At 44.4% G+C, this 27,588-nt stretch overlaps 1 protein-coding gene across 23 annotated transcripts in view; it reads right to left on the bottom strand.

Annotated features, from left to right (window-relative positions):
• Window positions 1-20,439, bottom strand: part of elna (elastin a) — a 60,380-nt gene extending 39,941 nt beyond the window's left edge. For 12 of the 23 annotated variants that reach the window (XM_035527907.1, XM_035527916.1, XM_035527914.1 and 9 more), the window contains exons 1-3: window positions 20,063-20,437; window positions 8,169-8,231; window positions 7,422-7,460 (exon numbers count right to left, since the gene is read on the bottom strand). In XM_035527907.1, coding sequence (XP_035383800.1) covers window positions 7,422-7,460; window positions 8,169-8,231; window positions 20,063-20,123 — 163 coding nt within the window. In that variant the 5' untranslated portion in view covers window positions 20,124-20,437. Of the gene's footprint in view, window positions 1-7,421; window positions 7,461-8,168; window positions 8,232-20,062 lie in introns of all 23 variants that reach the window. The other 11 variants (XM_035527929.1, XM_035527926.1, XM_035527927.1 and 8 more) reach the window with 3 other exon arrangements.
• Window positions 20,440-27,588: the final 7,149 nt, after the last annotated feature.

Here is a 27,588-nt window from a genome sequence, read left to right as displayed (position 1 = left end):
GATGTTGGAATGGGGAATCATGTCCAGATGGTCCACACATGTCTTTGAAAGCTGCTAAAACTTTAACTTGAGCAAAGATACGAAGATCTCCCATCTCCTGCATCTCCCCGCGAGCTTCCTCCTACTTCCACATTAACCAAAGAAGATGGACAGGGCCACTGTGGACTGTACGCCTCATCTGTCCAGCAGGAGTCTGTACGTGTAGTGCTGCTCTGTAACATTCCTGATGCTATCCCAAAGTCATTGTGTCTAGGAATGAAACCCAGACCAGGGGAAGAAATCAGTTTGTATGATTGCTTTGTTCAGTTTTTTTTAAATATCTGCACCAGATGTTATTGTGAAAGTATACTTGTGTAGTACGTTGGTACTACAGACAAAGCACACCATCATGGAGAGTATTCTCCATGGAGAGTATTCTCCATGAGACCTTTTGTACTTTTTATGTTCAGAACTGTCAGAAGACACTTTATTTTAACAGTTTTCATTGACCTGATCTTTTAAAGAAATGTTATCTAATAAATCACACACCAAACATACCAGCATCTTATTAGCCAATGCAAGGAATTGTTAAAAGAACCATGGAGAGATGTTTCCAGATAAAGAAAAGAAAGCACTGACCACACCCCTGTACTCGACATCACTGACCACACCCCTGTACTCGACATCACTGACCACACCCCTGAACTCGAGACCCCTGACCACACCCCTGTACTCTACAGCATTGACTACACTTCTGACCACACCCTTGACCACACCCCTATACTCTACACCCATGACCAAACTCCTGTACTCTACATCACTGACTACACCCCTGACCACACCCCTGTATACTACATCACTGACCACACCCCTGACCACAGCCGTGTACTCTACATCAGTGACCTACTCTAAATCAGACCTTCCCTATCAGACCCTTCACTATCAGACCTTCCCTATCAGATCTTCCCTATCAGACCTTCCCTATCAGGCTCCAGGTCCCTGCTCCCAAGGTGGGTGCTTGGATGCATTGGACAGTAGGCTGTGTCCAGAGAGGAGGGAGAGTTGCACTCTGGCACTGGGAGAGGAATGAGTCTTGTCACTGAGGACAAATCCACAGGACCAGGAGCCAGCAGCGAGCAACACCCGGATAGATCTGAGCACCTAACGAGAAACACATGTACTCCATGAGACACTGAGCTGCTTCCCAAATCATCTACTAGGACCGCTCCTTCACTCTCACTCATCCACTCACTCATCCCTTCACTCCCTCACTCTCATTCACTCACACTGACTCGTCACCTCACGCCCTCACTTACTCATCCCATCACTCCCTCACTCTCACTCTTCCACACTCATCCACTATCTCATCTCTCTCCACATGTAGAAACAGGATATTCTTTCTCTTTACTGAGAGTTAACAACAAGGGTTTAAGGGTTAGAAACTCCTCGGAGCACACAGTGTTTTAGAAGCAACTACCGATACTGTGCAAACAAACAAAACCCAGCTGTGTGTTTTGTTTCCCAGCACAGACCCACCCGACAAACGGATGCCTGATCTGCAGGCTATCCAGGGCTGTTGGTAATGACCAGCTAATCCTGATGCAAATTCAGTTTGGATCCACTCTCACCACAAATCATTGGCTGTTCTTAGCTTGTTAGATGCGCCAATGAATCTACGTGAAACTCCAACAAATGAATAACGTACATTTATAGTATCTCGTTAACTGTTTGTGACAAGAGGTTATGTTCCACGCCAAACATGTGTGCAAATTCAATGGTCTTGGTCAGCTCAGGGGTGTGGGGGCAGGTTCAACCTTGGCTGCTGGTGCTGAGGCCCCAGCTGGTGACCCCTGGTGTTACAGTCAACACTTTGCTTCAACAACATTCACAATTAATCCTGTCAAGAAGTCATGGCTTCAAGTTTCATGTTCATGTCTTGATTTTCCATCTGTGATCTTATTAAAGGCAGGAAGAAGGACAAAGGCTGAACACACCCTAGACCAGGTCTCTCCACATACACACCACAGGAACCCTTGGTTGTACTAACATGCTCAGGCTTCAAAAGCCGGCACCTAGCCACCCTGTTACTGACGTAGTTCAGCTATAGTTTAGATATTCAGTGTGCTAGTCACCCTGTTACTGATGTAGCTCAGCTATGGTTTAGATATACGGATTTTGTCATTATAGCTGCTACTGGTTTGTTTAAACTGAACATTTGAAAACAAACTGGTTTGCATTGTTTATTTCAAAGCTTGTACATTCATGTTTGGAAGAACAACAATTTGGAAAATGTCACGAATGGCCACCCTCCTCACATCCTTGTTGTCATGGTTTCCCTGTCGTCTGTTTTCCTGCACTCCCTGGTTCTGCTCCTTAGTTTAGTTTTCACCGCCCTCATCTGCCCCGCCATACCAGTCCATGTTTTGGTTCTCCCTGTTCCTATGTTCACCTGAGTCTGTTTAGTGCATGATTGTTTTAGTTATGTTTAGTTTAGACCTGGGTTTTGTCCTCTGTGTTGTCGGTTATTTTGGTAGCTCATGCTCATTCTGTCCTGTTTCTATTCTGCTCGCTGCATTGTCATCACCTGTGCTTTTCGTTTGTCTGTCTTCCCCTTGCCCCTGTTCATTTTGCCCTTTGTGATTGTGTTTCTCTTGTTAATAAACCGCCCCCTGCACATGCATTCTGCCTCATGCTTGTTCTGATAGGAAACGTTACAGAATAACTGACCAAACTAAGATAATGCAGCGGGAGGGCTTCGGTCCGTCACATTGGGTTCCGTCCTCTTTGATTCAGAAACCCTCATGCCACACAACGAGGGACACTGGATTACTCCCTGAGGTGGAGTTGGATTATATCAAGACTCTGCTCTTCAAGCTCAAGGATGGGAAGCCCCTGGTATTTCCCTCACTTATGGCTACTCCGAGTGAGTATGATGGGCAGGACAAGTCGGTAGGGAGATTCATTATGCAGTGCCGCATTTATCTCCAATACCTGACCTACCCTAAACCCCCTGAACTAGTGAGGGTGCTGTTCATGAAGACATTTCTTCAGGGTAAAACACTGGAGTGGGCGGAGTTAATATTCCAGCACAGAGCTCAGGAGGCTAGAATTGTGGAAGGTTTCTTCGGACTGTTAACAGCGCGGTTTGCTACAACCCCACCAAACCTGCCTTCTTTAGCTACTCGCGTCTCAGCCGCCCAGTCAGTCCCTGCCTCCTGCGTGGAGGACGGAGCTCAACCAGTAGCTATCTCCAGAGTTGTGTTCACCAACTGGCCAGATGCAGCCCCTGGCGCAAGAGAAGCTGCCCGGCTGGATCCAACCCCTGCCTCCAGCGTGAGAGATGACGCTGCCACCCGGCCAACTCCGGTCCCTGGTGCGAGAGATGATGATGCTGCCTGGCCAGCTCCTGTCCCTGCTGCAAGAGAGGACACTGCCCGGCCAGACCCGATCCCCGGCGCAAGAGAGGACACCACCCAGCCAGTTCCGTCAGTTGACTCCGTCAGTTCTGTTCCTGTTCCAGTCCCCGGCGCAGGAGAGACCGCTCGTTCTGATCCTTTTCCTGTGCCCGGCATAGTGGATGCCATTGCCATGAATGTTCCAGGCATGAGAGATGCCGCCGGTTCAGTTCCCGGCTCGATCCAGGTCCTGTTCTTGGCGTGAGAGATGCCGCTTGGCCTGATCCAGGTCCAGTTCCCTGGTGTGAGAGACATCGCTCGTATCGAGCCTTTTCCAGTTCCTGGCACGAGAGATGACGCCTGTCATGAGCCAGTTCCCGGCGTGAGAGACACCACCCGTCATGAGCCTGTTCCCGGCATGAGAAATGCCCCCCGCCCGATTCAGTTCCTGTTCCCAGTGTGGAGGATGCCGTCCAGCTGGATCCAGCCCCCCGCGCGGGAGACGCCGCCCAGCCGGATCCGGCCCCTGGTGCAGGAGATGCCGTCCGGCCGAATCCAGCCTCCGATGCGTGAGACGCCGCCCGGCCGGATCCAGCCTCTGGCGCGAGAGATGCCACCCATCCCGACCAAGTCCCAATCCCCGCTGCAAGAGATGCTGTTCCCAGCCTAGTGAGGGCCTCCTGGCCTATCCTCGCCACCCAAGAGGTCTCTCAATCTGTTCTTGTTCCTTTTGTCAGGTCTGTACCTGTAGGTGCACCCCTGGATCTCCCGGCAACGCCGCTGACCGCCATAGCCACACCTCCAGACCCCGCAGCACCGCTGAGCAGCGCAACCCCATTTTCAGGCCTCTTGGACCCGCCACCACTGACCACTGCAGCTGCACCTCCACGACCGCTGCCGCTGACTGGTGCAGCCGCACCTCCAGACCTCCTGGACCCCCTGGCGCTGACCGCCACAGCTGTGCCTCCAGACCCTGCAGAACCGCTGAGCGGCATAGCCCTATCTTCAGGCCTCCCATCGCTTACCGGCACAGCCACAACTCCGGACCCGCCACTGCCAGACACCGCAGCCGGACCTCCCGGACTCGCTGCTGAATGCCGCAGCCATGCCCTCAGGCCCGCCGCAACTGAACATCGAGTCACCAGACCCAGCTGTTCCTAGAGTGGAGGAGACCACTCCACAAGTCCCAGCACCATGTGCCAGGCCTGTCCCAGTGCCACGTGCCAGGCCTGTCCCCGTGGTCACTCCTCGAGACTCTCCTTTGGCCCCTGTAGTTGCTATGGGTGTGCCTCCGATGACATTTGGGACTCCCTCAGTCATGCCTTGTCGCGAGCCAGTGACCCTTGAGGCCCCTCAGTCAACCTCCCGGACCCATATGAACTCTTTGATTATGCCGGGAGTCACTTTTGAAACTCCTCTTCTCCCTGAGGCTCCTACCCCAACCCCCATTACTGCTCCCTTGTTTGCTTCAGTGTCTCCAATTCCCATGTTGCCTGCTCTTGTTCCTGGTTTCATCTCTGTTCCTGTCTGTACATCCATGCTTGTTTATGTCAACCTGGTGAGACCTGCCTTGTTACCCTGCCTTGTGGCATTTGTGTTCCCTGTTTCTATTCTGCTCGCTGCATTGTCGTCACCTGTGCTTTTTGTTTGTCTAGTTCATGTGTTGTTCTACTTCAGTGTTTTCTCCTTGCCCCTGTTCATTTTGCCCTTTGTGATTATGTTTCCCTTGTTAATAAACCGGCCCCTGCACATGCATTCTGCCTTGCACTTGTTCCGATAGGAAATGTTATAGAAAATCCCTTTGTCACGAGTCTCCCAAATCTTGACTCCGCAAAAATCCTGCAATTAATTCTGACTCTGTGAAAAAATCTATTATATTTATTTGCTGTTTAATAATCCGTTTGACAGACTTTATCCAAGGTCACACTGAGGTCAGAACCCCCAATAAGGAAACCTGATCAACTGAATGTCAAACTGACATAAACTACGAAGTATTTTATACACTTAAAAACAGTGTCCATTGTAAAACAGTTCAGTTGTAAAGCAGTGTCAGTTGAAAAACTATATTTCTTTTATTCGTTTGGATTTCTGAAACAGTATTTATAGTTCTATGTCTGAGACAATTTATTACAGTGAATCTAATGTTTTCACTTCTGATATGTTCACTTCTAAACACTCATTGTTGTGGAGCAACACTGATACACCTGTCTGCCCAAATGTGTGAGTAAAATCTCCACCATCCAGTGTGTGTGTAGTCTGACATCTCCACACCAAGCCACAGATCGGCACCCACTGAAGTGCCATTCTCCATATTCGGTGGTTTAGTCTCTCAGTACAGAAGGTCTTAGAACTGTGAAACATCTGCTCTCTCTCACAGTCATCAGCTCCTTTCACGGCAAGGCTGGAGAAGTTAATGCATTTGGTAACTCAGTGCTGCCACTGAACAGGTCCAAGGCTGATCACTTCTCTCAGTGCCCCTTAACTAGACCAAGTTGGGTCACTGTTGGCTACATTTTTTAATTCCTTATCTCTCCGAACACACTGCCTTGGCCCACATCAAAACTATTTTAGGAAATTCAAAGATGCCTAAATGCTGGTAATGCAATAGCAGAGTATGAAGTGCCTGAGAGAACAAAAGTATTTACAGCGCCATATCAGTGCGAGGGTCAGTCATGCTTCTGGGAGCTGAAGTTTCCACTTATTGTGTAGTTTAATCTAACATCATCAGCTCTGGTGCCTGACTGTGTCAGTAGTGTTTACACTTAGCCAGTCTGGACGTGTGATCAGGTCTCCTTATCTCATTAACTCAACACACACACACAGAGCCTTTTCCATTTCCACTTAAATGTGCAAGGTTAAAGAGTACAAAATCAGAATGATCGAGAATTGATGACAACCATGGCCAAAATGTACCTTTAGATTCAAAATATAATAGCTGTGCCGTATCTGTGCTCCTTCTTAAAGCCCTAACAGTAGTGTGCAGGACAGGACAGGACAGGACAGGAGTGCAGGACAGGCCTACAGGATTTTCACTTAACCTTCAAAATTTATTCAGGTGTTTTGGTTTGGGTACAAAAAGTTTTTCCTTCTTTTTTTTTTTTTTTTGCTCACCTGGTTTAGGAGATTTCCCAACAGATCCTGTAGTTACAATATCATTAAAATGTTTAATTCTTCTGTTACTATACCTAAAATTCAATAACACACTGAATAGACTTTACATTAAACATCATGTGAAGTGGGAAAGGAAGCTTAACTTGCTGCATAACTTTAACTAAACTAGTCGAGTCAGGGTGGACTGCACATCCTCCAGAAATGTGTCCAGAACTAGACGTTACGGACTACTGCCCTGCACTGGCTTGTCAGGAAGCAAATATTTACTGGGAAAACTTGGATGTAATATACAATAACATTTTATTATTGATGAAATTATTGATGTATATTAGTGTTTGTATATGAGCAGAAGTGCATATGAAGGAGATCTCTTACCAGCTCCCAGACCGCCTGCCCCGGCACCACCTCCTCTCTCTCCTACACCACCTCCCACCCCGACACCACCTCGCCTCCTACACCACCTCCCCTCCTACCCCACCTCCCGCCTCGACACCACCTCCCCTCCTACACCACCTCCCACCCCAAAACTACCTCCCCCTCATACACCACCTCCCCTCCTACACCATCTCCTCTCCTACACCACCTCCTGCCCCAACACTAGCTCCCCCTCATACACCATCTCCCACACCAACACCACCTCCCACCCTGACACTACCTTCCCTCCTACACTATCTCCCCTCCTACATTACCTCCTGCCCCGACACCACCTCCCCCTTCTACACCACCTCCTGCCCTGACCTGTGCCCACTGCTGTGATTCAGCCTGTTCTTAGTTTTTGCGTTGCCTATAGCCATTCAGAGATTCACCTAGTATAAAGTATAAGTCCAGGTACAGGTATCATAACTGGCTACTACCAAAAAAACTATTAAAATGATGTGTTACTCCTACAGGATCTATGCAGTTCTAGTTTGTAGAGTGAAAGTAATAAGAAGGTACCTGCAGCTTTGGCTGGTTTAAATGGGACACCCCCTGCTCCTATCAAAATAAAACACACAAAGAGTTATGCCTCATGGTAGTGGGGACATTTCTGCTCTGGAAACAGCATAGCACATCATTTTATGTTAGGGTTAGGGTTAGGGTTAGGATTAATGTTAGGGCTAGGGTTACCTTAGGGTTAGGGTTAAGATTAATGTTAGGGTTAGGGTGAGGGTTAGGGTTAGGGTTAGGATTAATGTTAGGGCTAGGGTTACCTTAAGGTTAGGGTTAGGATTAATGTTAAGGTTAGGGTGAGGGTGAGGGTTAGGGTTAGGGTTAGGGTTAGGGTTAGGGACCTCTCCTGCCACACAGCATGACAGCAGTGAAACCAGGATATAAGACAAGGCAGGAGATGCATTTAGGAAGCATGTGAGATTATTCCATGTGAGATTAATCCATGTGAGATTATTCCATGTGAGACTATCCCATGTGATATTATTCTGTGTGAGATTATTCCATGTGAGGCTATTCCATGCAAGGCTATTCCAAATGAAACTATTCCATGTGAGATTATTGCATGTCTGCATGAGATATAGAGGCAGTTTGGTAGCAGTTTTTGATTCACTTTTGATAGTTATGAAATAATTTACATTTGCTGTCATCTTTTTTGTTTTATCAGCATGTACCAGTTGTTGGTCACTAGAGAGGCTAACTGAGCATTGTGTGTGCAGATGGGTGAAAGTGAACCTGCAAGGGCTACAGACACACCTGGGAAGGCTCCAGCACCTCCCTGTGGAACCCCTCCGAACCCTCCTGGAGGCACATACACTCCTGAAAGAAAAACAAAAAACAGACACTTTACACTGGAAGCCTCACTCTTCTACTATACTTCCTGGAGTAGTCTACTGTCTCTATGTAGAGCATTACTGGAGTAATGTTACTGGAGTTGTCTACTGTGTTTTGGTAGAGCATTACCGGAGTAATGTTACTGGAGTTGTCTACTGTGTTGTGGTAGAGCGTTCTACAGTAACATTACTGGAGTTGCCTACTGTGTTTTGGTAGAGCGTTCTACAGTAACCTCATGAGCCAAAAGGCAGATGGACTCATCTTACATACACAAATAAAAGTAATTACCCATAATTACCCACATGAGCAAGTGCTGAGCTTTAAGTGATGCAAATGTTTTTTGGAGAACAAAGCTTAGTCAGAAGCTTTCAGAGCTTAGTCAGAAGTTTGGATGTGATCAGGGAATCTGCTGACTGTGATATGGCAAATTCATATGGAAAGCTCCAGGGGGGTGGGGGGGCTTTATGACACTGAGAATACTAGTATCTTCCTCAGGGACATGTGAGCTCAGGCTTCAATTATGAACTTGTGTTTCGAGGGAAAACCTGGTTTGCATCAGAGCAAAAATAAAGCAACAATGAGGCCTCATGGAGATGTTGGAGATTATATTTAATCAGTTTACATGTGTTTGGAGAGCAATAATCTAACCCACATGTCAAGGTCACTGAAGTGTGTGTTAGTGGTTGTTCAGGTTGTTCACACAGTTTTTGTACATACATCCCTAAATTTATAGTACCAGTGGGGGGGGGGGGGGGGGGGGGGGGGTTGGACTATTGTATTGATTTGATTATTTAAAATTATTTTAAGTGTCATAAACTATCACTAATGGACAACATCTTGCCTTTTCTCTCTATCAGATTGAATATATAGGGGAACAAATCTGGCTCCCTAAATCATTAATAAGACTGGTGTGAAGGTCACAGCTAGGTGTGAAGTTAACAGAAGATCATAGGTCACAGCTAGATCTAGAGAGTTTCAGCTGGTTCTGGCTGTGGTTCAATGACTGAGTCATTGAAGAAATGGAACAAAATGGGCTTGAATAATGTTGTTGTGGTGTTCATTCCTGCCGGAAATGTAACATAAACTGTGAACATTTCTTGAACAAGGTACGGGTGGCAGAGCAAATTTCATCAGCTTTACTAAGGGGACACTAGACCCACAGCGCAAATCCCAAAATCACAACAAAACCCGATTAGAAGATAAAAAATGTTTAGTCTAAGTAAAGTTGCCTTATACTCCAGTAGAATAAAAATGGTCAACTTAAAAACCAGTTCCAACTGTGTATCTGTGAAATAGCCTGGGAACGTTGGAAGGGGATTATGACTTGTGTTTTTGCAAAGCAGTTTCCATGGGAGGAATCAGAGGGTTTGCAAAAGATTCTCTGTTTGAAAGACCACGGCCGACTCCTTCTCTGAAAACAGATGAACTCATTCCAACCCTGATGGAGCCAAAGGGAAGACACTCTCGGAGAGATTTTCATGACAGGCCTTGGGATCCCTCAGTTCTGCCCTGGTAGTGGGCTTCCTCTGTTCTCCACTCCTCGCCAGCTCACACAAAGCCTTTCTTTTGATCCTTCACCATTCCAGTGCTCGTAAAAGGATCTTAATCTTAATCTTAGTCCTAATTATTATGAAGTGGGTGTGAACCAGACATTTTTTTTCCAATATTGATCAAAAGAGAGAAAGAACCCATTAACACAGATCTCTAATATTACTCACATAACACAACACTTTCAGATGATGAGTCTGGTCAGTGAGCACTGAAACTCGGTCCTCCTGTTTGAAAACTCTGACAGTTCATGGTGTGACTGCTATGGCAACCATGTATGAGCCCCATTTCAGAATCAAAAGGAGGATTTCCTGTCTGTGAAGAGGGAGGTGGTGTCTCATAAAGCCTCATCTATTACATTCATGGCATGGAGCTGATGCTTTTATTCAAAGCAACTTACAATTATTACTGAGTACAACTTGAGGGTTAAGGGCCTTGGTGAGGGAGGCTTGAACCAGCAACCTTTCAATTAGAAGTTAAGTACCTTAACTACTGAGCTACCACTGCCCCTTGTACACCAGAGGAAGGCAAAGCACTGGTTAACCTTAGAGCTGTGGCACGTGATCACTGCACAACCACACCTACAAATCACACCTGTCACAGACCCATTCACCATCAGGATTACCATGTCATGCATTTTTAATAAAGGCAATGATGTGTTAGGATTTAAGAATGACAACAAATACAGAATAGAAGCCTAGACACAGCTGGATCAAAATCAATTCATGATAATAAACCCTGTTTTGAAGAGTCATACCAGATCATACATGATCAGATTCATTTATTAATAAAGACCTTTGAATGAGGTGTTTACAGTGTGCTCTGAAGCAGTTATTATTTTCCCTTTATTTAATGACAAACATGAAAAAAATAGATTAAGTGTCTATTGGATAACTATTAGAAATATAGTGTATATTACCATAGAAAGGTCCTATTTCAAGTCTTTGATCAACACATGGGAGAATAATCAAGGCTGCTCTGGTGTCCTGCTTGGCAAATTAATCACTCTCTCTCTCTCTCACACACACACACACATACACACACACGCGCACACACACACACACACACACACACACAGAGAGCCCTTCAACAGGGATCTAATTTATTTTGTGGCTTTTCTTCTCTGGGTATTAATATGTTGGGTGTAAAATTTGGCTCATATTTCATGTAATTATCCATGAAACGTCCACGCCCCCTGGAACTACAGGCTGCATCTGCAGGGCCAAACATGCAATAGTGAACCAAAGTCTGACAGATTCTGTCATTTGATGTTCCTAGAAAAAGGACAGCATTAGGATCGAGGGGAATAATACAAGGTTGTAACCTGCAGATTGAAGAGAGTCACTCTCCCTCCCATTGCCCCAAGATATGGAGTCTGACACATCTGTGGCACAGAGCACACAGAAATGTGAAGAATGCAAAGCCAAATAAACACACGACACCCAGACGGCAGTCCGTTTTAGGCAGGGTGACAGACAGGATTCATCTGGTCCCTCATTGCCTCCCCTCCCCTCTGTACCACGCCAGACCAACCGGACGTGCAGGGTGTTTCCTTCCCACAGAGAACTCTCTGCAAAGAGTCATGCATCCTCCACCGAGCTCTGATCCAATAGGATTAAGGACAGGCTCGAGTTTCATAAACATCATGAGTGAGGTGCTGGAGAATACAATCTTCCCAGAGATCTGGACACCCACGGCACGACGCTGCAGTAATGGCATTTATGGGGTTCAGGACCCAGGGAGAGAGGTTGAACAACTTGGTACTAATCCCACATCTCTTTGGGAAATTATCATAGATGAGATCTAAACAGTCCTCACTACAGCTGTGGCATGCACACACTTCCACAGACATCATGAGACCAGCCTGTTTAAGTCCTCTAACCAACCTATGATAGAAAGGTAGTGGGTGTTTCTAATAAAGGAATTATCTATGAATCACATTTAACTAGACTGTCTCTACATAAAGGGTCCAGTTGTTCTTTATCTACATAAGACCATATGAAGTCTGAAGACATGCAGACAAGAATAAAGAACAGAAGCTACTCTGTACAGGACATTGCGTTCAGTGGCAGTTTATGATAATCATAACATCAACAGTGACAAGCTTCTCAGAAGGTCTTACAGATGTAATGGTTTCTAAGTGTCTGGATTAACTGGTGTGGGGTTTTCTGACCCTGTATGCAGTGATTCATTGTGGACCTTGGGAAAGTGGACACATGTCTAGACACAGTCCACTCAGGGACTACGTCCAGCAGCCCCTGGGCTTGACCTGAAGGTGGCCAGACCACTTATCGAAGTATGGATCTTTGTTTCAATTTGGTCACAACTCCTTAGGAGTAGAAACATCTCACAATTGGAGCTCACTCCATATCACATGACTCAGACCTCCCTCACTTAAAGGGGACGTATTCAGAAAAATTCATTTTTTCTGTGTTTGTGCAGATATATTTGGGTATTCTGAATGCCTACCAACCCATAAACTGTGAAATAAGACAACCGCATAGTAAGGATTTAATGGTCAGCCTACATCAGAATTCATGGGTTAAAATAAACAATTTACACTCTGGAGTGTACAGAGTTATTCACTCTGGAGTGTAAAGTTATTCACTCTGTACAGATAGACTGTGTAATACATCTAAACACACTGGTCAGATAGATTGTGTAATACATATAAACACACTGGTCAGATAGACTGTATAATACGTCTAAACACACTGCTCAGATAGACTGTGTAAATCTACAGTTTGGGGATCAAATCAGCCTGTTTTAGCTAGTTTGTATTTTACTTATGATCTTACCATTACAATTATACAATTATTCTGATGTTTTTATTCATTAAAAATAGGGAGGGCTTAACCTCACTAGCCCATTTATATCAGCTGCCCCTACCAAAACCTAATCCTAACCCTCACTCTAACACTAATCCTAATCCTAATCCTAATATTAGACAAAAACCAATCCATTTGAAGTCCAGTAACAGAATGTCCATAACAGCACGTTTATAACAGTACGTCTATAACAGCTGGTCTATAATAGCATGTCTGTAACAGTACATCTATAACAGTTTGTTAAGTATGTTGAGACAATGTGTATTGTACCTGTTATATGTTCAGAGACTTCTCAGGTTAACATCTACAGAATGTCTAAACTTGTAGACACTCCAAATAAAGTGAAAAACTGAATTCAACATATTATGGACAAGTCTTATTAATTCAAGACAATGTTACAGACAGAATTCATTAATCATCTACAACACACAAATGTTTTAACAAAAAATATATATCATGAATATAAAAACTCATTTTATACTTTATATCATGAATATAAAAACAGTACATTCCCAATAATGTAATAAGGTATTAGAACTTATCAACCCAATAAGTCCCAATAATATAAAAATCATTATAAAATGTAAATGTAATTTATTACATTATTAGGCAAATTATCCCATTATTGGGTGTTATTACATTTTGACTGAGTTAAGTGCAAACGTTGATTACATTATTGGCAAATCATAACAATACTGGGCTCTACTGAAAGGGAACTAAGCAAACTTGGTTAAATGGGGTATGATAGGTCCACTTTAAGTGATTTGTAAGTAGTGTTATCCTCTTATCTTCTCTCTCTCTCTGTGTGTGTGTGTGTGTGTGTGTGTGTGTGTGTGTGTGTGTGTGTGTGTGTGTGTGTGTGTGTGTGTGTGTGTGTTTGGTGTGGCAGGAAAGCAGTGCTTCAGTACCACAGTGCCAAAGATCAGACTGAAATAGTCCAGTCTGTTACCTGCCTGTGATTGTGATTGGCAGGTCGAAATTAATGGACTAAATGAAAGTTCTTATCTCCATGAGCATTTCAACATTCCTCCACTGCTCCACTGCTGGGGCAGAATCTGGGGTCATGATCTACTCTTGCCTACTTTCTGTGGAACCACACAGGCAATAACTTTTCACATCTGGTAGAGGGACAGTGGGAGAGGTACAGAGGTACTGTGGTAGTGGGACAGTGGTAGAGGGATGGTTGTAGAGGGACAGTGGTAGAGACTGTGGTAGAGAGAGTTGTAGAGGGACAGTGGTAGTGAGACAGTGGTAGAGACTGTGGTAGAGAGAGTTGTAGTGGGACAGTGGTAGTGAGACAATGGTAGAGACTGTGGTAGAGAGAGTTGTAGTGGGATAGTGGTAGTGAGACAGTGGTAGAGACTGTGGTAGAGAGAGTTGTAGAGGGACAGTGGTAGTGAGACAGTGGTAGAGACTGTGGTAGAGAGAGTTGTAGAGGGACAGTGGTAGTGAGACAGTGGTAGAGACTGTGGTAGAGAGAGTTGTAGTGGGACAGTGGTAGTGAGACAATGGTAGAGACTGTGGTAGAGAGAGTTGTAGTGGGATAGTGGTGGTAGAGACTGTGGTAGAGAGAGTTGTAGTGGGACAGTGGTAGTGAGACAGTGGTAGAGACTGTGGTAGGGACAGTGGTAGTGAGACAGTGGTAGAGACTGTGGTTGAGACAGTGGTAGAGACTGTGGTAGAGAGAGTTGTAGTGGGACAGTGGTAGAGACTGTGGTAGAGAGAGTTGTAGTGGGACACTGGTAGTGAGACTGTGGTAGTGAGAGTTGTAGAGGGACAGTGGTAGTGAGACAGTGGTAGAGACTGTGGTAGAAAGAGTTGTAGTGGGACAGTGGTAGTGAGACAGTGGTAGAGACTGTGGTAGAGAGAGTTGTAGTGGGACAGTGGTAGTGAGACAGTGGTAGAGACTGTGGTAGAGAGAGTTGTAGTGGGACAGTGGTAGAGGGATGGTTGTAGAGGGACAGTGGTAGAGACTGTGGTAGAGAGAGTTGTAGAGGGACAGTGGTAGTGAGACAGTGGTAGAGACTGTGGTAGAGAGAGTTGTAGTGGGACAGTGTTAGAGAGAGTTGTAGTGGGACAGTGGTAGTGAGACAGTGGTAGAGACTGTGGTAGAGAGAGTTGTAGAGGGACAGTGGTAGTGAGACAGTGGTAGAGACTGTGGTAGAAAGAGTTGTAGTGGGACAGTGGTAGTGAGACAGTGGTAGAGACTGTGGTAGAAAGAGTTGTAGTGGGACAGTGGTAGTGAGACAGTGGTAGAGACTGTGGTAGAGAGAGTTCTAGTGGGACAGTGGTAGTGAGACAGTGGTAGAGACTGTGGTAGAGAGAGTTGTAGAGGGACAGTGGTAGTGAGACAGTGGTAGAGACTGTGGTAGAGAGGGTTGTAGTGGGACAGTGGTAGTGAGACAGTGGTAGAGACTGTGGTAGAGAGGGTTGTAGTGGGACAGTGGTAGTGAGACAGTGGTAGAGACTGTGGTAGAGAGAGTTGTAGTGGGACAGTGGTAGAGAGAGTTGTAGTGAGACAGTGGTAGAGACTGTGGTAGAGAGAGTTGTAGTGAGACAGTGGTAGAGACTGTGGTAGAGAGAGTTGTAGTGGGACAGTGGTAGAGAGAGTTGTAGTGAGACAGTGGTAGAGACTGTGGTAGAGAGAGTTGTAGTGAGACAGTGGTAGAGACTGTGGTAGAGAGAGTTGTAGTGGGACAGTGGTAGTGAGACAGTGGTAGAGGGACAGTAGTAGATGGACAATGGTAGCTGGACAGTGGTAGAGGGACAGTAGTAGATGGAAAATGGTAGTGAGACAATGGTAGATGGACAATGGTAGAGGGACAGTAGTAGATGGAAAATGGTAGTGAGACAGTGGTAGATGGACAGTGGTAGGGGACAGTGGTAGAGGGCTTCTGGGTGGAAGTGGAAGTTCTCAGCAAAAAATCCCAAATATGTGGGAATGTTACAGGTGGTGCCTTTTAAAGAATTGATTGTACATAATTCACCCTCACCCTTAATCACCCTCATTCAACCTCATTCACCCTTGTTCACCATCATTCACAATGATTTGCATGAATTGTTTATGAGCTCAGGTTAAAATGGGTTTTATTAAATTCAGTTACAAGATATTGAAAAATTCTCTTAAATTGAGAAATAGCTTTGCTTGTTTGTGCAAATAAGAATAAATATGGTCAGATGGTTCCAGTCAAACCTCTGAGGACCTGCAGCTGACAGTCCAGCTCAGGCATTCTGGGATACAGAATACAGCTTTTGAAGACATCTGGGAATATATGCTAGAAATTATTTGTAAGATAACAAGTAAAATGGAGTAGGTATATGGGACGTAGAGTAGGTGTGGGGGAGGTGGAGTGGGGAGGTGGAGTAAGTGTTGGGGACATGGAACAGGTCTGGGGGAGGTGGAGTAGGTGTTGGGGACATGGAACAGGTCTGGGGGAGGTGGAGTAGGTGTGGGGGAGGTTGAGTATGTGTGGGGGAGGTGGAGTAGGTGTAGGGGAGGTGGAGTAGGTGTGAGGGGGTGGAGTAGGTATGGGGGACATGGAGTAGGTGTGGGGAAGGTGGAGTAGGTGTGTGGTGATATTTCCACTCTTTAGCCTTTCGATAAGCAGAATGCAAAAACCCTGCACTGTTACTGGTGGAGCAGACACCGGGCCAAGGCCAAACAGTCAAAGCTTTGAGTGATCACGTGGGCCACAGCAAAGGAGATACAGCAGAACTACTTCAAAACTACAGCAGAGATACAGAAGAGGAGATACAGCAGAGCTACAAGAGAGGAGATACAGCAGAGATACAGCAGAGGAGATACAGCAAAGCTACAACAGAGGAGATACAGTAGAGGAGATATAGTAAGGGGAGATACAGCAGAACTACCGCAGAGGTACAGCAGAGGAGATACAGCAGAAGAGATACAGTAGAGGAGATACAGCAAGAGAGATACAGCAGAGATACATCAGAGCTACAGCCGAGGAGATACAGTAGAGGAGATACAGCAGAGGAGATACAGCAGAGCTACAGCATTCAGTCTGTTAGGCAGCTAATGCTGGTAAGAAAACCCTCGTCCTCAGGATTAGGTCTCAGAAGGGAGGGCACCACACATTCCCCACACCGCAAACTGTAGATAATCCACTTAAAGATTACAGTGATGTATCTGCAGGACTGATCCATTATAAAGAAGCCCAGAGGACGCTTTTCAGCCATATCTAGCTATGCAAAGGAAGGAATGAACAGATTAGGGTTAGGGTTAGTTAGGGTTAGGGTTAGGAATAGGGTTATGGTTAGGGTCTGGGATAGTGTTAGTTAGGGTTAGCTTTAGGGTTCTGAGCTTTGGGCCCCTGCCTGGCACCAAGCAACGAATTTCAGACTATTTCTGTCACATTTAGCAAAATGAAAAAAATGTCTCTCTCACATTCTTAATTCTTATGCAGCTGGAAAGTGGTGAGAGTTGCTTTTCTTTTCTTTTATCTGGCCCTGAATTTTTATCCCTTGTCAGCTGGATGTCATTAATAGTTGTCAGGGGAAGATGGCAAAGCTCCTAATTGCTGCAGTGCACTGGAAGTGTCGAGACTAATACCCAGAACACAAAGGCCAAGGCAACGATACTTGATATGGCTCTGGAAGTGAGTGCTGTAAGACTGATTGTAGCATAATTGCATATAGCATAATCTGACACATTTGTGGGTGATACATTGCTGGGGGAGTATGCAAGTGAGATGGAGAGGGAGAGAAAGAGAGGGACAGAAGAAGAGGGAGAGAACTGGCCATACAGAATGACTATGACTTTTTCAAAGGGCTTCAGAACCGGTGTGATGTAGCTGTCCGACTGGTTAGCTCTCATTACACTGTTGTTCTGTAATTCAGCCACAGTTGCTTTAATGTCATGTTGTGTATGTGTAATCGGGTGAGATAAACCTCTTATGAGGTCACTGCTGGGCGCAGCACCAGTTATCACCAGCAGGGTTTAAAGGTAAAGGACTGACACCCTTGAGACTGAAGCTGCTCAAAATATATTAATGTAGCACACGTTTAACCTTGTCACCTCAGCCAGGTGTGTGTCAGTCAGGTGTGTGTGAGCGTGCAGGTGTGTGTGAGGGTGCAGGTGTGTGTGACCCTGTTGTGTGTGAGTGTGCAGGTGTGTGTGAGGGTGCAGGTGTGTGTGACCCAGGTGTGTGTGAGCCAAGTGTGTCTGGGTGTGCAAGTGTGTCTGATAGACTTTGTCTTCCCCAAGCATCTTCCCAGGTATGTGTGTGTAGCAGATACTGATTGCGATGTGGACCAAGAACTGCTTACACTCACTTTAGCAGATTGTATTCCCAATGATGTGCATAGGTTGAGCATGCCCCAGTGCAGGAATGTCAGCAATTCCCGTCTTTATTCCCAAAACGCACTATCACATCAGTTCCAAATGCCATAATTCATTTGCACCAGCTTCAAAAAACATTCCACCAACTCCCATTCTCCAAACATTCTCTCCCTCTGTAAGCGTTCAGATCCAAGGATAGACATCTTGAGAAGTAATCTCAAAATAATGTCCTCCAAACCTTTATCATGTTTAAAAGGAGAACATTTTATTATGGGTAGATTCTCTACAGTGAAAGATCAGAGATGTTACCACCTCCAGTACTGGTGAGTCCGAGTTCAAAAACGTGGGTGTACATGAAGATACTGAAGATACTGCAAAAATGTAACTGTCAACACTGGTCCAATGAGATTTGGGTACATTCTGAACAATGCCAGCCTAGCAAACTCAACCTCATACAAACAGAAGCTTTGTTTGGAACAACTCTTGCATCTTTGTAGGTGTCTTTGCATTTCAGCATTCTGGCTCACACTGGACTGTCCAAGGGTTTGTGTCTGTGGGGAAAAAAAATACACATTTGGCCAGACCAAGAGTTGAAAGCTGCAGGTGTGTGTGAGCATGCAGATGTGTGTGAGCCAGGTGTGTCTAAGCATGCAGGTGTGTGTGAGAATGCAGGTGTGTTAGGGTGCAGGTGTGTGTGAGAGTGCAGGTGTGTGTTAGCGTTTAGGTTTGTCTGAGCGTGAAGGTGTGTGTTAGTGTGCAGGTGTGTCTGAGCATGAAGGTGTGTGTTAGCATGCTCTGCTGTTTGTTTTAGTGCAGCTGAAGCTCAGGCTGGCAGGAGAGAGATTGAGAAGATGTAGGAGACAGTAGATTTTAAGATATTATTAGTATTAAGATATTAGATATTAAGATATTAGGTATTAAGATATTAGATATTAAAATGTGAACCTGATGGCATTATATGTGAACCACAGTTCTGTTACACATCCTTGCTGACACAACTAGAAGTGGAGTTCCTGGAGACCGTGGAGAGCACTAAAAACCAAGGCTGAGGAACTGTAGGCTTATCTGAGGAAACATTAGGAGCTGTCTCATGTTCACCCGTTAGCAAGAAGATTCTCTTCCAAGAAGAAAATCGAGTTGGGTCTCAGGAGGGGGACACAAAGGGGAAGGACTTGGAGATGCCCTGTTCAGTTTGACTCCAGCCAGAGGATCAGAAACCACAGGTGATTCAAACCACAGCCTTCCACTAATCAGGTTTGCTCTGCTGGAGTGTAGTGTGTCCACTGCGAGTTTCATTCTGGGTAATTATACACCATACAGCAGTCCAGCTGTGGCTTTACTGTTCTGCATGCACAAATCACACTTCACCTTTCCTGTTCTGTTCTGTTCTGCATGTAGGAATCACTGTTTTATTCTGCACATTATTAAGTCATAAATGTATATCAGGGACAGGAGCAAACGTAAGGGTGATTTGGTTTCATAGTGCGGTCATTTGATGGAATAAATGCCATTTAGAAAATAAACTGTGCATTCAATATGTTAGCAAGAGTCCATCTGCTTGCATATCAGATATATTATAGAATCTGTTTTTGCAGGTTTATAGAATGACTAGGACAAGCAATGGCCAAAAGAATATGTGGTAGATATAATATATGGAGCCCTGGATATGATGAGGTGAACTACCACAGAGAACCAAGTGGACACTGTAAGTAAGCCTCTTCATTCTCCTGTGAACTGCAGTATGGTTACAGGGAGTTGAAGAACTGTCATATAAAGGAAGTATAATATTAAACATTATTGTAATATGCAAAGGCAAATTATGTCTGAGTTCTAAACAGGAAGAAGATTTGCATTTTGCATTGGTAGAGTCTAATCTAATACAGGTGTACTTCTGACCTGAACAATTACAGGTGTTCTTCTGACCTGCACAGACAATAATAAACCCAGGACACAGTTTCACATGTGAAAAAGTCATAAACCCAACTGAGGGTCATGTCACTTCATAAAGGACACACCAACTCCAAAACTCACACAGTCATGCCCACAGCATCCTCAGAAACACAAAGATGAAGGTCTTTAAGGCTGCACCTGTCCGAAAAGAGCAGCAGCTGGTTGCTGGGGGTGACGAAGCGCACACCTACCTCCCTGTAGAGAAGGGTGGAGGAGCATGAGGAGAAAACAGCAGAGCAGAAGAGCCGCCATCGTCCCGTTAGCCGTCTGGCTCCAAAATGCACGAGCCCGACCCAAATCAGCTGGTTTTATTCTCACAGAGCTAATTACCACTTCACAAACGTCTCAAAAAAAAAAAAAAAAAAAAGCAAAAGGAACTGGACACGACGTAATTAGGAAAAGGCAAGGCCCTCTCTCCAATGGATCACTGGTCTTTTTTCTCTCCTGTGTCTGGTGTTGCTGTTTTTATTCTGGTCCCTCCTGCCAACAGAGCTGAGTACTGCCAGATAGAGAGAGAGAGAGAGAGAGAGAGAGAGAGAGAGAGAGAGAGAGAGAGAGAGAGAGAGAGAGAGAGAGAGAGAGAAAGAGTGAGAGAGAGAGAGAAAGAGAGAGAGAGGAAAACAGAATGAGTGAGGGAGAGAGAGAGGGAGAGAAAGAAAAATGGCTAGGGGGAGAGAGAGAGGGAGAGACAAAAGTAAGGGAATAACAGAGAGAGGGTGGGAGAAAGTGAGAACGAGAAGAGAAAGAAAGCGAGGGAGGGAGGGAGAGAAAGAGAGACCCCTCTTTCCCACTCTCTCATCCAAATAAGAATGTGACTGTCTGCCAGATATTTGCATGGATTTTAAGAGAGTTTATCATTTTTAAGTGAAGAGGAAAAGAACTAAAAGCTAAGGTTGGGTAGTTCTGTTTACCTACATGCACAGAGAGAGAGAGGGGGGGGGGACAGAGGGAGAAAGTGAGAGGGAGAGAGGGACAGAGGGAGAAAGTGAGAGGGAGAGAGTGAAAGAGTGCGAGAGAGAGAGCAAGAGAGATAGTGAGAGAGAGGGAGTGAGAGAAAGTGAGAAAGTGAGAGAGAGAGAGAGAGAGAGAGATGTTTAATGGCCAGCAAGGGCTGATATTCCAGTGCAGTGCTCTGAGATGAGGAAAACTCCACAAACGCTCCCTTAATGAGATCCAGGACAGACTGAAACATGTAATAAATGACTGGAAGAACTTGCACACAACCTTGGGGCAAAATGCAAAAATGCAACAGGCTGAGAACTGTGTAGCTGTGCAGAGAAGAGTGACTTTAGCAGGTGGGTGTAAAAGTGTCACCAGCATGTCCTACCTGCTGACAGCTAGACATGAGCAGGGCGACTCACACCAGAGAGCCTCCAGAGGGGGGTTTCAGACAGCTGCTGGAATCCTGCTGCCTCAGACCCACAGTACCCTGCCTCCCCCACAGTGCCCTGCCTCCCCCACAGAGCCTTGCCTCAAACCCACAGTGGCCTGCCTCCCTCACAGTGCCCTGCCTCAGACCCACTATGCCCTGTCTCAGATCCACTGTGCCCTGCCTCAGACCCACAGCCTGGGACCTGCTGGGGTTTTCAGATGTTTGTACCTGTGGGAATTTCATCACAGCACTCACCTGGGGGCCCTTGAGCTGAAGCAGTGCAGTCCTGATACTGAGAACCAACCCAGTACTGATCCAGTACTGACCCAGTGTGAGAACCGACCCAGTACTGACCCAGTACTGAACCACTGTGAGAACCAACCCAGTACTGATCCAGTATTGAACCACTGTGAGAACCAACCCAGTACTGAGCCAGTGTGAGAACCAACCCAGTACTGACCCAGTACTGACCCAGTGTGAGAACCGACCCAGTACCGACCCAGTACTGAACCACTGTGAGAACCAACCCGCCAACCCAGTACTGACCCTGTGACCCCCCAGTAACCCGTGCAGTCTTCCAGAAGTCCAGCACAGACTCTGAGCTCACGCGCATTCCTCCAGAGGCCTGCAGTAGTGGTGTTTGGCATGCCTTTCTAGCTGTGGGGTCTGGACGTGCACGGCTCACACAAGGACGGCGAGACCTGAGAAAGCCGTGACTTTGTTTTTGTTTGTGACATCACACAGACATGGAAGAGTTAGCGCTCCTCCAGCAGAGCCAGACTGTTGTGTCCACATTACAAACTGTGAGCAGGTCCACATTAAGATGCTTGTGCAGTGATTCATGTGCTTGTCCATGACACCCCATGTGGACGTGCTGTCAAACCATGCTGCCATCCATCACTGCTGTTTATCCATCAGCGTCCTCTGGAACGTCCTCTTTGAAAATGAGAGAGGCTACCAGAGACACGGAACTGATCACTTTAGGGAACCTTCCTCCCAAACGTCAGCCACAGGCTCTTCTCCGACACACTTCTCCCAGTCCTGCCTTCACTGTGCCCCTGTGGTGCTGTAACTGTAGGGGTGATAGAAGATATCAGCCTTAGATCACTGCCTGATCACATACAAACAAGCAATACGCAGCGATTTTTTTAAAAAGTGTCATTAAAGTGTCATCAGTGTCATAAAAGTGTCATATCTCGTCTACATCAAAAATGTTCTTTGACCTGCAAACATTTTTTTGTGTTTTGCTAATTGTTTGGCTGAGCATCTTTAATAAAATAAGTTTCTCCCAGTAAATCTGAGCTTTTCCCAGCAGATCTGAGCTTCTCCTAGTATATCTGAGCTTTTCTCAGTAAATTTGAGCTTCTCCCAGCAGATCTGAAGCTTTAGAAGATTTGATCGACTCATTTAGTTCTATGTCATTTTCTTTTATTTAGTTCTATTTAAAGATCTTTGGATAACACTCATTAATTTTTAAAATCGCATCTTAAATCCTCAGTGCAAGCTTCCCATACTGAAGTTACGCCTTTTGTGATTATGTGGTTAGTCATGGCTAATATTCCAGTAACCTGCATCTGTGACAGTCCTGTGTGCAGTTTCCTGAACAAGTAACCATCAGATGATGGAAGATGTTGGCAAAAACTTTGCAAAGGCACCAAACAAGTCCAGGAACACATGAGCAAATCTGGAGGGCATAATTCCAGTGTTTAGTTTTAAACTAATAACTTTTCCCTAATGAGTCTATGTTAGGACACAGAGTGCATTTTTTGGAAGTCAGCAGTGTTCTCCTCGTCGTGTTCTTTTTTACCTCATGTCTGCTGCTGGTCTTCTCAGCGTTGCACCTTTGCCAAAACACTGAGCTTGTTTGTGTGTTTAGGGAGCATGTGACAGCTACACAGCCTGTTACATCGCCGACTTGTAAAAACATCTACAATTCTAAAAGTCTGGATCCCTTTTCCACTATAAAGATTTATGGAGAAAAGTTTTGTTTGCTTTTTGTATAGTAACCAAATGACAGATATGATTTTTTTAACAAAAGTAATGTTCTGTTTTTAAATGCGTGGACCATGAGTTCTTGCTATCACAGGTAATTATGACCCTTCATAACTGATCATTCAGTCATGTGAACTTGGTCACAAGCCTCCTTGCATGTGAGAGGAAGAGACTGAGATATTAAACATCAGTCAAGGTGACTTCACAATAGACAAACTGTACACCATGAACACTGTGAGGAGCTGAAAGGAATCAGAACACAGAGCACCACCCACAGCACCACCCATCACACCACCCACAGCACCACTACAGCACCACCCACACCACCACCACACAGCACCATCCACAGCACAACCCACACCACCACCACACAGCACCACCCAAACCAACAATACACAGCCTCACCACACTACCACAACCCACAGCACCACCACCACAAAGCACCACCTACACCACCACACACCAAAACCACCATACAGCACCACCACAGCAGCACCCACACCGCCCACAACACCATGACCATACCACCACCCAAAGCACCAAGCACAACACCACAACACAGCACCACCCACAGTACCACCACAGCACCACCCAAATCACCACAGAACCACCACAGCAGCACCACAACACAGCACTGCCCACAGCAGCACCACACCACCACCACACAGGGAGAACCCACATCACCACTGAAGTCACTGCTCTAGAACCAGCCTGTCTTCAACAGCAGTGATCAAAACAATAATATCCTTGGGCTTTTGGCAGTATTTACTGGCAGGATTTTGTCTTAAAATATGACTGAGTCATTTCTTTATTTGAACTTATGAGAGAAGCAGGCTGTAATGATGCTAGATTACAAAAGCAACTCTTTTGATCTCTGGTCAAATTCAGAGCAATGTTTGATTGGATGAGTGGATAAAAGATGAACGTGGAGACTGGCCAAACCATAAGTAAATTTTCATTGTCAGAAAAAGGCTGCCCATGATAACAGTTAGATAGCAGACAGGAGTGGGTCTTTAGACAGGGAGCAGACAATTTGAATCTTATAAATGTCTTATAGAGTGTATATATATATATAAATTTATTTTTTTTTACTGTATAAAACATATAGAAGACACAATATATATATATGTTTTATACAGTAATATACATGTATAGTAATGTTTGACCCTGTAGTGTACTATATATGTATAATAACATGTGACCTTGTAGTATAATATGAATGTACAGTAACGTGTGACACTGTAGTGTAATATATTTGTATAGTAACATGTGACTGTGTAGTGTAATATATATATATATATATAATATATATATATATATATAATGTAGTAATATATATATAGTTTTATACAGTAATATACATGTATAGTAATGTTTGACCCTGTAGTGTACTATATATGTATAATAACATGTGACCTTGTAGTATAATATGAATGTACAGTAACGTGTGACACTGTAGTGTAATATATTTGTATAGTAACATGTGACTGTGTAGTGTAATATATATATATATATATATATATATATATATATATATATATATATATATATATATATATATATATTACACTACACAATCACATGTTACTATAGATATATATTACACCACCTGGTCACACATTACGATACATAAATATTACACTACACAGTCACACATTACTATATCCGAGTAGTGTAATATTTATGTATGGTAATGTGTGACCATGTAGTGTAATATATATCTATAGTAACATGTGACTGCATAGTGTATTATATATATATATATATATATATATATTACAGGGACACATGTTACTATACATATATGTTACACTACAGGGTCACACGTTACAATACCTACACATTACACTACAGGGTCACATGTTACTATACATATATATTACACTATAGGGTCACAGGTTACTATACATCCCTGTGTCCCTGTAGTGTAATAGTTCAAGTTCAAGTTCAAGTTCGGTTTATTCGTCACATACATAGTCATACACAGTATAGCACGCAGTGAAATGGTGGAGAGTGCTCTGTCCAAACTGAGGAAGAGAACCAGGGGTGCATAGAGAAAAAATATATATATATACAGATAAATATATATATTCTATGTATGTACAAAAATATATTAACAATGTATGTACAATATATGTATATTATGATTATATACACAATGTACAATGTATATGGTTGGGTATATATGTACACAATCTACAGAATGTACAGATCCATTTTGTATAATACCATATCTACAGTTGTTGTGTAACAGGGTAATTGAGTATAAATCTAAATCTATATATACAGATGTACAGATATACAGTCATGTTACATGGTGGTGGTGGTGGTGGTCCCCACAGTTTATCAGTTTCCCTGATTCAGGGCCCGAATGGCCTGTGGGAAGAAGCTCCTCTTCAGCCTCTCTGTCTTGGCCTTCAGGGAGCGGAAGCGCCTCCCTGACCTCAACAGAGAGAAGAGTCTATTGTTGGGATGGGTGGGGTCCTTCACAATTTTCCTGGCCTTGGTCTGGCACCGCTTGTAGTAGGTGGTCTGCAGGTCAGGAAGTTCCAAGTGAGTGATGCGCTCTGCTGAACGCACTACCCTTTGGAGTGCTTGTCTGTCCTGCTTGGTGCTATTCCCAAACCAGACTGTGATGTTCCCCGTGAGGATGCTCTCGATAGTGCAGGTGTAGAAGTTCCGCAGTTCCTTGGAGGGCAGTCTGAAGTCCCTTAGGCATCTGAGGTGGTAAAGACGCTGATGAGCCTTCTTTGCCAGGGAGCTGGTATGGCGGGACCAGGACAGGTCCTGCGAGATGTGAACACCAAGGTACCTGAAACTATCTACTCTCTCCACCGTGGTTCCACTGATCCTCACAGGTTGGTAGTGCCGCTCCTGCTTCTTGCTGCAATCCACGATCATCTCCTTTGTCTTACTGACGTTTAGGAGGAGATTATTTTCCTGGCACCAGTTTTCCAGGTGTTTAATCTCCTCCAGGTAGGCCCTCTCGTCGTTGTCCGAGATCAGACCCACGACAACGGTGTCGTCAGCAAACTTGACAATGATGTTAGAGCTGGAAGTGGCTGTGCAGTCGTAGGTGTACAGTGAGTAGAGCAGGGGGCTTAGGACACAACCCTGAGGAGCTCCAGTGCTGAGGGTGAGGGTGGATGAGGCGCAGTTGCCCACCCGTACTGATTGTGGTCTGTCTGTTAGGAAGTTGGAGATCCAATCGCACAGGGATGTATGCAGTCCTAGATCTCCCAACTTAGTAGTGAGTAGGGAGGGAATGATAGTGTTAAATGCTGAACTGTAGTCAACAAACAGCATTTTAACATAAATACCCCTCCCTTCGTCCAGGTGAGTCAGTGTAGTGTGGAGCAGATGTGCAATCGCATCGTCAGTGGAGCGGTTGTGGCGGTATGCAAACTGCAGTGGGTCCATGGAGGCTGGCAGTGAAGATGTGATGAAGTCTCTGACTAGCTTTTCAAAGCACTTCATCACGACTGATGTGAGGGCGACATATATACATACTATATATGTATAGTAACATGTGACTGTGTAGTGTTTTATATATATATAGTAATGTGTGACCGTGTGCTGTAATATTTATGTATCGTAATGTGTGACCATGTAGTGTGATATATATGTATGTGACCCTATAGTGTAATACATATTCATAGTAACGTGTGACCCTGTAGTGTAATATATATGTATAGTAACGTGTGACCATGTAGCGTAATATTTATGTATTGTAACATGTGACCATGTAATATATATATATATATATATATATATATATATATATATATATATATATATATATATATATATATATATATACTTTAATGTGTAACTGTGTAGTGTAATATATATGTATAGTAACGTGTGACCGTGTAATGTAATATTTATGTATCGTAACGTGTGACCCTGTAGTTTAATATATATGTATAGTATCGTGTGACTGTATAGTGTAATATATATGTATAGAAACGTGTGACCGTGTACTGTAATATTTATTTACATTTACATTTACATTTACATTTACGGAATTTAGCTCTTATCCAGAGCAACTTACAAAAGTGCCTTATCATTTACTCATAGAACATATTCTAGTACAGTACAGTAGGTTAGTGTGACCATTTAGTGTAATATTTATGCATCGTAACGTGTGACCTTGTAGTGTAATATATATGTATAGTAACGTGTGACCGTGTACTGTAATATTTATTTACATTTATATTTACATTTACGGCATTTAGCAGATGCTCTTATCCAGAGCAATTTACAAAAGTGCCTTATCATTTACTCATAGAACATATTCTAGTACAGTACAGTAGGTTAGTGTGACCATTTAGTGTAATATTTATGCATCAT

The sequence above is a fragment of the Electrophorus electricus genome, chromosome 7 (assembly GCF_013358815.1).
Source record: "Electrophorus electricus isolate fEleEle1 chromosome 7, fEleEle1.pri, whole genome shotgun sequence".
Lineage (NCBI taxonomy): Eukaryota > Metazoa > Chordata > Actinopteri > Gymnotiformes > Gymnotidae > Electrophorus > Electrophorus electricus.
This window is presented reverse-complemented; position numbering and strand designations above follow the sequence as displayed.